This window comes from Enhydra lutris, unplaced genomic scaffold (assembly GCF_002288905.1).
Source record: "Enhydra lutris kenyoni isolate GAN:26980312 unplaced genomic scaffold, ASM228890v2 scaffoldscaffold2, whole genome shotgun sequence".
Taxonomy (NCBI): domain Eukaryota; kingdom Metazoa; phylum Chordata; class Mammalia; order Carnivora; family Mustelidae; genus Enhydra; species Enhydra lutris.
In genome coordinates, this window is record NW_019154086.1 from 6,379,862 (window position 1) to 6,393,698 (window position 13,837).

General features: G+C 42.1%; 1 protein-coding gene across 1 annotated transcript in view; it reads right to left on the reverse strand.

Moving 5' to 3' along the window:
- LOC111150584 (mitogen-activated protein kinase kinase kinase 13) overlaps positions 1 to 13,837 on the reverse strand; it is a 90,876-nt gene that overhangs the window by 40,631 nt on the left and 36,408 nt on the right. Inside the window, exon 2 of the mRNA XM_022508092.1 lies at positions 508 to 1,067. Within this exon, the coding sequence (XP_022363800.1) occupies positions 508 to 982 (475 nt within the window). The 5' untranslated portion in view covers positions 983 to 1,067. The remainder of the gene's footprint in view (positions 1 to 507; positions 1,068 to 13,837) is intronic.

Genomic DNA, 13,837 nt, shown 5'->3' on the forward strand with positions numbered 1-13,837 from the left:
AACATGGATGAAAATAGAAACTTAAAATGATGATAGAAGGAACAGGAGCTCTAGCATTTTCTTCCTCCTAACACTGTGGATTGTCTTCTATGTGCTCTACTTGATACCCCTAGACTGGACAACTACAGAAGATGGGCTTTGGCCAGAAAAGACCAACCAAATGTGAATCTATTGCAGTCAGAAGGTTTTTAGGAGATCGGTATAGGGTATTCATCTGGCACTAGGGTTTTTTTTTTTTTTTTTTTTAAGATTTTATTTATTTATTTGACAGAGAGAGACCAAGCAGGCAAAGAGGCAGGAAGAGAGAGAGAGAGAGGAGGAAGCAGGCTCCCTGCCAAGCAGAGAGCCCGATGCGGGACTCGATCCTAGGTCCCTGAGGTCATGACCTGAGCCAAAGGCAGAGGCTTAACCCACTAAGCCACTGGCACAGGCACTGGCGCCCTGGCACTAGGGTTTTAATCAAGGTTATCCAGGGAATGGTGGTGGTGTGTTTACACTGCAGCTTACCTTGCTGCTGCAATTTGTAATCAGTGGAATATGCCTTGCCAATGATATTCCATACAGGCCTTAAGCATCCAAACAGTCCTTCCAGAAACCCGCCACTGCCGCTGCCCGATCTGCTGAACTGGATCTTGATGTCTTCAGTTCCACTTGTGCTCTCTCCATCTATGGTGTTGCTGGTCCCCTGAGACATGGCCATCTCTGATTCATCGTGTTCCCTCAGCTGAAGAACGCTGTTCTCAAACTGGTCCCTGGAATCCTCACTCACACTTGTCAACACTGTTGTGGTGATGGGGCTGTTCATGCTCTCAGTTAGCTCTGTTTGTGCCACCCCCTTTTCCTGCTGGTCCTTAAGAAGCGTGGGGGAAGGGTGGTTCCCCACAGGCGTGAGTTCATCCTGGAGTCTGCTGAAGGTCCTGCTTTCACTCGAGGGCAAGTGTGGGGAAGAGGAGCAGCTCAGGGGCTCCTGCGTATTGGCCATGGTGCCATGAGTATGCCCAGGATCCTGAGATGACACTCAGAGGATTAGTGGCACAGAATTCGGATGCAAGAGAGGGCTCCAAAACCTGGGGAAAAGAGGAGGAGGACATGAGATCACCTTTCTCTGAGTCACCCACACTACCACACTTCTGCTTATAATAATAAAAACATTGAAACGATGGAGATTGGTTAAACACCGGTATACATCCAAACGGTGGGATACTGTGCAGTAATTACAAATCATGTTGTAGAAGAGTCCGTATGAACCTGAGAAAGCGTTCATTACATGTTAATATAAAAAGTAGGTTAGAACCATATATACAACATAAACCCTTATAATTTTTTAGTTTTTATTTAAATTCCAGTAAACATACAGTGTAATATTAGTTTCAAGTGTACAATAGAGTGATTCAACACCTCAATACGTTACCTGGTGCTCATCACAACACTTGTACTCCTTAATCCCCACCACCTGTTTCACCCATCCCCGTCCTTTAAATGGAAAGGACATACAAATACATATATAAGAAAAAAGACTGGAAGAATATATCCCAAGAATTAACTATTGTTAACTATTAACTATTGTTAATTCTAGGTGGTTAGATCTGGGAGGGGTTTATGTAGTGTTTTTCAAAATATTCCAAGCATTCTGCATTAATATGTCACTATGGAATGAATGTTTTTGTCCCCTTGCTCCAAAATTCATACGCTGAAACTCAATTCCTTTGGGAAGTGGTTAGGTCATAAGGGTGGAGCCCTCACAGGATTAATGCCCTTTTCTCAAAGAGATTCTGGAGAGCCCCCTTGCCTCTTTTGCCCTGTGAGGACACAGTGAGAAGACCGCTGTCTATGAACCAGGGAGCAGGCCCTCACCAGACATATCAAATATTTCAGTGCCTTGATCCCGGACTTCCAGCCTCCACAACTGTGAGAAATACCTATTTGTTGTTTGAGCCATTTTGTCTCTGGTATTTTTGTTATAGCAGCCTAAACAGACTGGCAAATATTATATATTAGGTTCCTAATCAGAAAAAAAAAATTGTTTCCCTTTCCAAAATTAAATGTCTTGATAAACATTGTTTTATTAGGAACAACATCCTGCTCGAGTTTTTTCTGTTTTCTTTAGTGTTTTTTTCTACTGGGGCATTATTGTGCTTTCTAAGATATTTGTTAAGTCATGGAGGTAAATGTCTCACATAAGTGACAACACAAATTCCTAAGATATAAAATCTGTTTTTACTATAATGTGTCAAATCTGGAGCAACAAACTAAGTACCAGTGCTTTAAGCTTATTCTTTGCTTCTGATCTGTCCATTAGTACCAATTTCTCGGGGCTACGCAATCCCTGAAAATAAAGACATGGAATTGTCTAGATTGGTCAGTTCATGCAAATTCAATCTTAAATTTAATTCATTGTCTCTTATCAGAGATTTACTTTCTTTATAAATCCTTATATAATAATTACTCCTTCCTTCACTCTGTACTAAACATCTAGGATATGTTTAACAGGAACCAGGGTATAAAGATAATCTCACTTTACAGAGGGGGTAAGAAACAGACCAACAGTGACTGACAGCACAGTGCTCAGCAGGAATCAACAAAGTGCTCCAGGAACACAGAAGAGGGAGACACTTTGAGGGCTAGCTGCCCAAAGGTGCTAACTATTGATCAGTGTTAGAAGTGTAGAATCTCATTGGGTTGGCAAGAAAGGGGTGAGAGAAGAAGGGGTGAGTGAGAGAAGAAGGAGAGGATACAACAAGGGTGGAGAAAGTATGAACAAGGGCAAGGATGCCTGAAAGACGACGGAATATATGACAGATCGAAGTGGCTGGAGTGTAGGTTGTATGTACATATACAGAGAGAAAGAAAGAATGCAGAGAAAGTCAGGGATGAGGGGCACCTGGGTGGCTCAGATGGTTAAACCTCCACCTTCGGCTCAGGTCATGATCTCCATGTCTCGGGATGGAGCCCCACGTCAGGCTCAGCATGGAGTCTGCTTCTCTTTCTCTCCATTTGCCTCTCCCTTGGTTGTGTTCTCTCTCACACTCTCTCTCAAATGAATAAATAAAATCTTTTTTAAAAATTCTAAAAAAAAAAAAAGGGACCATTTTGAAAGGAGCTTTGTATGCTAAGCTAAGAGTCTTAAATTTTAGTTGATGGGGGTCATAGTATCCCATATTGGGGGTTACAGATAAAAAGAAGCTATCCCCTTATTATGAATTTCTCATCTGCATTACTGAGATCCAAATTTTAAGCATTTTTTTCATCACGATACCCTATGAGTAGCTTGTGTGAATGAACCAATGAAAATACCCTTTCCTTTGAAGTCTCATTCATTCATGTAAACATGTACTAAGCTTCTATTATAAGCTATACAATGTGTTAGGAATTAATGAATGGTACCTAGGCTTCTGCTCTATAGGAACTTACAATCTAGAGGGAAAGACCAATGGACAATAAGAGCCATGTGGTTAGATATATGGCACACAGACATGAATAAGGTGCTACAGGAGCTCAGAAAAACAAACATCAAATAGGTCCAGAGAAGTCATAGAGGAAATGCTGCTTGGGTTGGAGGGTAAACCAGATAAAAGTGGTACTAGACATTGCAGGAAGTATTTGGAAGTGGTGGGCCCAGATGACAAACCGAAACTTTTGGATTTTATCCTCGAGACAACAGCCAGCCATTAAGAAATTTGAATTGAAGGAGTGATTTGGTCCAATTTTTAATTATTTATTTTATTGTAAAGATTTTATTTGAGGGACAGCACACATGTGCATGCACATGGCGGGGCGGGTGGGGGCGGTTAACGGAAGAGACTCCCCGCTGAGCAGGAAGCTTCATGCAATGCCGGGCTGATCCCAGGACCCCTGATCTTGACCTGAGCCAAAGGCAGACTCTTAACCGACTGAGCCACTTGGGCGCCCTTCAAATTTGTAATTTGAAATTACATTTATAGAAGTAGAGGTTGGATTGAAGGGGAAACACCGAAAGTCAATGTATCCCTTAGGAGGAAGACTTCAAGTGGGAATGATGAGGGCCCGAACCGAGGCAGGAGCAGTGGTAATGAGCAGGAGGGGATAGATTGAAGAGGCAGAATAAGCAAGATTTAATGATTGATTAGACTTGGGTATGGGTAAGGACAAGGGAAAAGAGAGGAAGACTTTTGGATAACTCACCTGGGGTAATGGATAGATGGGCAATATCATCAACTGAGATATGAAATATCAGAAGAAAGAAAGGTTTGGAAAGAAGGTAATTAGCTCAGTTACAGACAGGGAGGGCTTGAGTCTTACTGAGTGTTATGCACTATACCCGGCTATTATTTATGTTATCTGATTTTTTTTTTTTTTAAGATTCTGTCTGTTTACTTGACAGAGATCATAAGTAGGCAGAGAGGCAGGCAGAGAGAGAGGGGGAAGCAGGCTCCCCGCGGAGCAGAGAGCCCAATGCGGGGCTTGATCCCAGGACCCTGGGACCAGGACCCGAGCTGAAAGCAGAAGCCCCAACCCAATGAGCCACCCAGGTGCCCCAATGTTATCTGATTTTAAAAAGACACTTTGTAGAGAGGGATTTGAAGAGATAAGGATGGGGGGGAGTCCTTTAGCTTAGGGCAGAAGTATCAAAATAATACAAGGGCGAACCCAAGTTAAATTAAAAATATACTAATTAAATATATGCTAGGAGCTGCGCTTTGCACTAAGCTAAGTTCTGTGGATACAAAGCATTACTGTTACTGTTACTCCTCCTAATGATAAATGAGACTAAGTGTCTTACAATTTACACAGCCCAGTATGCATAATCAGCAATATAGTGGTAAAACAGCTCTGCAGGGGGGAAAAAAGGGGGAAAAAACACAACAAAACAAAACCGGGACACTCTGATTTGTAGTGTTTACTAATTTCTCTGGTATAAATACTCCCACCATGGCAGATTTCAAGCTAATAATAGTTGAGTAACCTACCTGCAAAGTTACCACTGGCTCTTACAAATTGGTGTGTAAGTCAGCACCAGCACTGTAATCCTTGTAATAGTGTCATTCTCATTTTACAAAGAAATAAAAACCTTTTTAAGGTCATCAACTGGGTAAGTGGTAGAGCAGAAATACAAACAGAACTCAAAATTCAGATCCCCAAATTCCATTGTCCTTTTTTTGTAACACCAAAGCACCTCTTACAACAACTTTCGCTTCCTCAGAGTGCTTCACAGGTTAAAAAAGTGCTGTGGGCTATGATCTTGACCTAAACATTTGATCCCTGTGCAAGAAGTCAGGGCATGGAATCATGATGCCTAGTCTTCACAGAAACTAAGGCCTCCAGAGAGGTATTCTGTTACCCAGAGCTGTGCACAGGGCAGACGGTAATGGGGACTGGAGTGGCTCACTCAGGCTGAATGAAAGAGGTAGGACTTGAGATGAACCTTTGAAAGGAAGATGAAAGAAGTCAGGGAGGCTAAGAGCATTAGCAGACGCAAGCAGAAACCACCAGGGCATGTGTGAGAAGGCTGGTAACTCAGAAATAGTGAAATAGCCAGCTACTGTCAGGAGCAGTAACAGCAATGCCTTATCTTCTTCTAGGGGCTCTGAAACCCTATGAAATAACGCAGACGGTTTTTCCCTTTAAGCAAATCAGAGAGACGAAGTTGGGTGGGATGAGGTTAGGTTAGGGGGGACTTGAATTCTAGGGCATGCAGAAATATAGGGGCTAGGAAGTTGCCTGGGAATATAAGGCTGGAGGCAGGCAGAAGAAAAGAAAATACTAGCTGGAGCCCTCTGTTAGGGCAATAGCTACTTGCTGAATTGACCCCTATTTCCCTCACCCCGTCCTCCCCACCCCATTCCTTTCGTGCTGATCTCTCAGCTTTGACAGTACTGATCCCTTCATTTGCTTTCTGGCTGATCTCCTTGAGCTCTCCTGCCTTTGGCCTCTCGTATGTTGCTCTGCCTGAGGTCTTTTAAGACTGCTGACTTGATACTATCTGACCTGGCCACTGCCTCAGCAGTTCCTTCCAATCTGCCTTTGCTGTCGGGACTCGTGGCTACTCTGTACAGCACAGGGTGTACATTATGCTTTTGGCTCACAGCAAACTTGAGGATAATGCAAATACCCAAAAGCGTATGTGAATTTCAGCCAAACACCTATTCGTGCAATTTGTTTTTTGAATCAAACTCTAGGACTTTATGTTAATTCCTGGTAAATTTCCATTTTGTCCATTTTTATCCTGAGTTTCTCCCTAATGACACCATACTGGAATGGGCTCATACCAAAAAGTTAGAAAAACACGAGTTTGTTTTGTAATCTCCTCCTCTTTCTAGGAGGTTAAGGATGCACGTGAGGTAGAGTTGTGCTCACGGGTACAGGTAATGAGTTAAAGGAAGACGATTTCAGCACACTCATCACACTCGGTTTGATATTTATCAAGGAATATCGTCCAACCCACTTGCTTTACCTCTGCGATCACATTCATGGGTCCAAATTCAAATTCATAGGCTATTGCTGACTTGCCTGATACAACCGCTCATCAGCAGCAGAGTAGGATGAGTCCTCTCCTCACGCTACACTCTTTCCCTGGTCCGGTTGTTTGTTTACGCAGACGAAGAAACAAATAGCAATGATATCATGACTACTGATGAAAAAACAGTAGTAATTCACAGGGTTATTCTAGATACCCTAGAGCCACTCCCAAGGAAACACAAGCACCCACCTAGAGGGGTGACTGCCCCAGTCAACAGAACAGTGAAAGGCCATCCAGCTACTGCAACCCAGCAGTGCTCTGGGAGGGGACAGGGGCGAGAGACACCTCAAAGCGTGTATAAAGTTGTGTGTAGTCCAAGAGGCTTCCCTCTGCTCACTAAGAATAGCAGATCCAATCTCCACCAACAAAGGCGGAGATGGAGGCACAAGAACAAAAGGGAAAAAAATCATCACCATGACTCTCTTAAAATATGATCAGAGATGACTACATTTAAGAAGAGTGTAGGAGGAGAAAAATATCTAAATTTTACCTGTGTGTATGCGTACGCCCACGCACTGCCACCGCACAGCGAAGAAGCTGGTACGTGGAAACAAGGAACACAGGGAGCCCCACGAGCTCTGCTCTGTCTTTTGCCCTCTCCATTCCTCTCTCCCTGCCCAGACTTGGCTCCTGCACCCTCATGGCAACTGACTGCTTGGATCTTTTGATTCATGAGAAGTCAAAGCTAGTATTTACTAGAAGGGAACTGGAAAAAAAAAAAAAGGCAAAATTTTTAAACCTCAAGAGCCAAATGGAAAAAGCTAAGCGAGAGCAGGAGGGGAAAAGGGCGAGGTTGGAATGTCACCTTTATCAGCAAGGAGCTCTCTGGACAGGGCTGCAGGGGGACATTGTGTTGCTATCCTTCTGGACTCCAGAATCTACCCGGGGCTCGAGGCAGGGCCTCCGTACCTGCCCTCCAGGCACACTTCCTTAGCCCTTTGAATTTCTCAGTCTCAGGAGGAGGAAGTGGTTTGTGCAAAATTAGTAAGCAAGGGCTGGAGACGGCGGCAGCTGTGCATTTGCCAGGGCACTGCCAATTTCTGGAAATTACCTTGGCTCTGTGCCTAAATGGATTCAGCCCTGAGAAAAGGGGAGGGGAGAGGCGATGGGGCCAAACAGCTCTTGAATTCTTGTGCTTCTATCCCATGATACACATCCTCCCAGGTTGCTAATACAGGGTGATTTTATAATAGATCTGATTTTGAGGTTTCTATCATAAATATGTGTAAATCAAAGCTTCTGGAAAATTCTGCCCCATAGAGAAAGTTTTCAGTGTGAGTTAACATTGGATAAAATTATAAATTAAGAATTATTGCTGAGATTTCTTGAGTGGTGCTAAGCTCTTCCCAAGCTGTCTTCTCTTCACTTGGCATTTTCTTGCTTTACAATGAACGCAACTCTGCCGTCTCTAAAATTCATACAACAGGATCTAGAGCATAAGAGAGATTTCTGCTATTAGGGCATCAGCCCATTTTAAAAGTGGGATTAAGGTACTTGTTCATAGTAATAACATATATTGATCTTCCCAGGATAGAGGTCTGTCACTCAGAGGTCTGTCTGGATTTGAACTTCAAAAAAAAAAAAAAAAAAAAAAAAAATTAGCTTTTTCTAATGGAAAAAATCCTAAGTATGTGATCTAACACCAGATCAAAAGAGTGGCCTACACAACCCTCCAAAGCGGCTCTAGCCACATCGCATCCAGCAAGCAGCCCCAGCAGGGACCAGCACCACTCCAAAGTGACTCCTGCCCTGGGGAGAGGGGATGAGAACCACATACATCCGGTCCACCACACACATCTAGTCCACTGCAGCCGGAACAGGCAAATCTTGAAAGTGGCAGTGCAGAGACAGTGCCCTGATCTGACTACTCGCCTTGCCCACCCACAGAAACCTCTCGAAGGCAGCGTATGGAGGAGAGAGCCCTGCAGTTCAGGGTCACTGCCACCCTGGGATTTTGGTTTGTCTGCAGGGCCCGCCCACCAATGAAAGCTTCTCAAGGGGACAATACAGGGAGGGTGTCCTGCAGTCCAGTGTGACCTGGCCAAAGGGGTTGAGACGGCAGGTACCTGGTCTGACTGCAGATACTGCCCAACTATAAGCTCACAGCAGCCTCAGACGACCCTTAACAGCACGGGGACCAAACCCGGCCCACAAGATGCAAAGTGAGCCACTGCTGCTGGTAAGACTGAAGACCAACGAGGCTTAGCCACAACACTGGGGAGCCCAACAGGGGCCTGAATTCATGACCCTGAGATCAAGACCTGAGCTGAGATTGAGTTGGATGCTTAACCAACTCGGCTACCCAGGCGCCCCTTTATGTAGGTTTTATTTTTTATTTTTTTTTATTTTTTTTATTTTTAGAGAGAGAGAGAGAGAGAGCACAGGCAGAGTGGCAGGCAGAGGCAGAGGGAGAAGCAGGCTCCCCACAGAACAAGGAGCCCGATGTGGGACTCGATCCCAGGACGCTGGGATCATGACCTGAGCCGAAGGCAGCTGCTTAACCAACTGAGCCACCCAGGCGTCCCTTATTTTTCTTTTAAGAAGATTTTATTTTCAGGGCACCTGGGTGGCTCAGTGGGTTAAGCCTCTGCCTTCGGCTCAAGTCATGATCTCAGGGTCCTGGGATTGAGTCCTGCATCGGGCTCTGTGCTCAGCAGGGAGCCTGCTTCCTCCTCTCTCTCTCTGCTTGCCTCGCTGCCTACTTGTGATCTCTCTCTGCCAAATAAATAAATAAAATCTTTTATTTTTTTATTTTTTTATTTTTTTTAATATTTTATTTATTTATTTGACAGAGATATCACAAGTAAGCAGAGAGGCAGGCAGAGAGAGAGGGGGAAGCAGGCCCCCTGCTGAGCAGAGAGCCCGATGTGGGGCTCGATCCCAGGACCCTGAGACCATGACCTGAGCTGAAGGCAGAGGCTTAACCCACTGAGCCACCCAGGTGCCCCAAAATCTTTTTTTTTTTTAAAGAAGATTTTATTTTCTTATGAGCAAGAGCACACAAGTGGGGGAGGGGAGGGACAGATGCCCTGTCCTGCGGGGCTTGATCCCAGGAGCCCAAGACTATGACCAGAGCCGAAGGCAGATGCCCAACTGACTGAGCACCCCTATGTAGGTTTTAAAATGAATAAAGATGCTTTATTTTCAGAGTTGTAGACTATCAACTTAACATGAAATAAAAATCTATAAAGGTCCCAATACCTTAAATGCTAAATGCTATATACCTCAAATACTAAACATTTTTTTTTTTAAAGATTTTATTTATTTATTTGAGAGAGAGCAAGCGAGAGAGAAAGCATGAAAGGGGAGGTCAGAATGAGGAGCAGACTCCCTGTGGAGCTGGTAGCCCGATGCGGGACTTGATCCCGGGACTCCAGGATCATGACCTGAGCTGAAGGCAGTTGCTTAACCGACTGAGCCACCCAGGTGCCCTAAAAATATTTCTTGACCAGAAGAATGATTTCTCTGTAACTCCATAAATACTTAATAAATAATATGTACTATTATAAGTATGAATATTCTAGAACAGAAGCAACAATTTCTTTTTTTTTTAAAGGTTTTATTTATTTATTTGACAGAGAGAGAGAACACAAGTAGAGAGAGGAGGGGAAGCAGGCTCCCCGCTGAGCAGAGAGCCCAATGTGGGGCTCGATCTCAGGACCCTGAGATCATGACCTGAGCTGAAGGCAGAGGCTTAACCCACTGAGCCACGCAGGTGCCCCAGAATCAACAATTTCTGACCTAAATCTAACTTGCCATATGAAGCAAGTCAATAACTAAATAAATGCACTTAAAATGTCTTAAATATGAGACACAGACATATATGCCTTTAAGTATACAATATTAGGGGTACCCCTTGTGATTTCTGTCTTTCAAATAAATAAAATCTTTTAAAAAATAAATAAATATACAAATATTAATATAAAAATAATCACATAAGCATTCCAAGAACATAAAATAGCTTTAAAAGGTCAACGGTGGTTATCACTCTTGTTCTTTTAAATTTTCTATATTTCCCCAAATTTCTTCTTTTTTAAAGATTTATTTTTGGGAGAGAGAGAGAGAGAATGAGCTTGAGGGTTGTGGGGGGGCAGAGGGAGAGGAGGAAGGAGAGAAGCAGATTCCGTACTGAGCATGGAGCCCCCATGAGATCATGACTTTGAGCCGAAAAGAGTCAGACCCTTAACTGACTGAGCCACCCAGATGCCCCTCCCCAAATTTCTGTTATTAGCATGCACTACCTAATCAGACGTTTTCAATCCAAATATCTGTTGCTTTAAACACAGAGACTAATGAGCCAACTTTACTACTTTTGCATATAGGAAAAATCATATAAAATGGTAAGGACATTGTTGAGAAGCCTGACAGTGTGTGCCGAGGCTTGCAAACGGGCTTAAATAATTATAAACTGAAAACAAATAAAAGAATAAAAAACAGATGACAATGAGGAAACAAAGGTTGATGGCTCCTATTTTGTTTTCACCTTTTCTACTAGCAAGAATCATATTCAAGCTAGACAAGTTAGAATAATCATGGTGACGAGAACGGAAACTCAAGACAGATGAAGAGACAAAGGTATGCTGGGGTGTTGTGATTATTTCCAAGTTCTAAGTTCCAGATGAATAACATGTTAAGGCACTAAAATTCTTACATTTAGGATCACAAAAACAACCTTTGGTAAAGAATTATCGTTAGGAACTGTGAGCTATTCATGGAAAAGTAGAAGATAGAAAAATATCCTAATTAAAAAAAAAGGGAAAAGGAGGATTATAAAATATGTAGAATTAGGAACTTGAATTAGTCCCTGATAAAAGCATAACACACCCAGGACACGCTGATTCCTCAATGACTGTTAGCCAATCAAATCCTTAACTAGAAAAACGAGAATAAAAAGATGTCAGTATACTCAATATACATGTGAAATTGAGGGGCAGGAGAGGAAGGGCAAATGGAAGACAGATTTTTCTTAAGGAAAGTAGGAAAACGAGAAAAACGGTAAGAGCAGGGAGATCAATACACTTAGAACTTGAGACACACTGAGCTTTTAACATTCATTCGAAATTATAAATGAAGACAGAATCAATAAACAGAGAGATACAGGGTCAAAGGGGCAAAAGAAAGATGGAAAAGAGGAGAGGAAAATCCCAAATGTATGCAACTTCTTTTTCATATTTAATTTCCTTTGTCTCTAATTTAATTACAGCAGCTATTTTTACATTCCAGGTTTTACCTAAATTGGGAAAAACAAGGAAGGCTGTAGGTAGCTATAATGTTTGGGAGAGTATTAATGCTACATCATTCTGATACTTGGGAGAAAAAAAAACTAATTTCCATGCTTCTAACACTATGATGTTAAATTAGGAGCTAATTTTATTGGTTCAAGAAAATAACTTCAGGAAAAGACTGCTTATGCTTTCAACAAAACGGCAATGAGAACATAAAAGAACCACAGCAGAACTGTGGTCCCAAGGGAGATCATGGAATGTTCTTCCCCAGAGATCTGCATGTTTCTACACCGTGTTGTGCACACACGAAGGTGCTCTGCCCTTCAGGGAACTGCCTAACCCCACGCCTGCATCTCACATCTTCCAGGAGTGGTTCCTGCCTTCACAGCTTGCCTTCACTCTCCTCAGGAAGACCTGATCTCCAGGGCAAAGTCTAAGAAATTTGCTAGAGCTCTAGGCCTAGAGAACTCTGTACAATGGCAACTTCCCACAAATTTAGAAGAGTCATAAAAAATAAAAATGAGTGATCTCCGGGTTCAAACTCTCTGGGTCCTAATACTGACTCTGTCCATGGGAAAACACCTTCCTGATCTTTGTGTGTCTCAGTTTCCATGATCAGAAACTGAGATAATATAGGGAGACTGCCCTCATAGGGTTGTGATGAGGACAAATGAGAAAACTCCAGCAAAGTGCGTGACATATCCTGAAACAGAGTAAGCACTCAATAAAAGTTGGCTATTATGTTTTAAATTAATAAACATTTTATTTTTAAGGAAGAGAGTATATGCTTTATTAATAATACCTACATAATTAAAGGAGTAAGATCAAATGAAAACATACTTTATTTTAAAATTTAGCTTAATTTTAACAGTTAAAAAAGACAAGGAGGATTTTATTCAAAACTATCGCAATAGGGTAGAGAGACTGAACTCAACTCCCGTAAAACAAAAAAAAAGGCAGAAGGATTTGTAAACGCTGGCGTAAGGGAATGGGAAATACTTGGAAAACAGTGGGGTAGAAGAAGAGGGAAGTTCGGTCAAAGTGATTAGGCCATCTGTCAGAACATGTACTTGATTATTATTTATCTTTTTAAAATTGAAGTATAGTTGACACACGGTAGTTTCGGGTGTGGGACACAGTGATTTGACAACTCTGTGTTACACTGTGCCCACAAGAGTAGTCACCATCTGCTGCCCTGCAGCACTATTACAGTGTCAGTGACTCTGTTCCCTATGCTGTGCCTTTCAGCCCCGTGATTTATTCATTCCATAACTGAGAGTCTGTATCTCCCATTCCGCTTCACCCAACTTGTCCGTCCCTCCCCGCCCCATTTCTGGCAACCATCAGTTTGTTCTCTGTATTTATAAGTTTGTTTCTGCTTTTTTATTTGTTCATTTGTTTTGTTTTTTAGATTCCATATGTAATTGATATCATATGGTATTTGTCTTTCTCTGTCTGACTTATTTCACTTAAACCTAATACCTTCTAAGTCCATCCACATTGCTGCAAATGGCAAGATCTCATCCTTTTTTTTTTTTTATGGCTGATCAATATTCCAGTGTGTGTGTATACATGCATTTATATAAATACATATATATACATACACACATACCACATCTTCTTTATCCATTCATTGAATCGATGGACGCTTAGGTTGCTTCCATATCTTGGCTATTGTAAATAATTATAAGATAAACATATGGGCACATATATCTTTTTGAAATAGTGTTTTCATTTTCTTTGGGTAAATACCCAGTAGTGGAATTACTAGATTGTATGCTATTTCTGTTTTTAATTTTTGGAGGAAACTCCATATTGTTTTCCACAGTAGATGTACCAATTTTACATCCCCACCAGCAATGCACAAGCATTCCTTTTTCTCCACATCCTTGCCAACACCTATTATTTCTTATCTTTTCAATTCTAGCCATTCTAACAGGTGTGAGGTGATATCTCATTGTGGTCTTGATTTGCATTTCCCTGTTGATTAGCGATGTTGAGCATATTTTCATGTGTCTATTGGCCATCTATATGTCTTCTTTGGAAAAAAATGTCTATTCAGGTCCTCTGCCCTTTTTAAAATCAGATTGTTTGCCTTTATTTTGGGTGTTAAGTT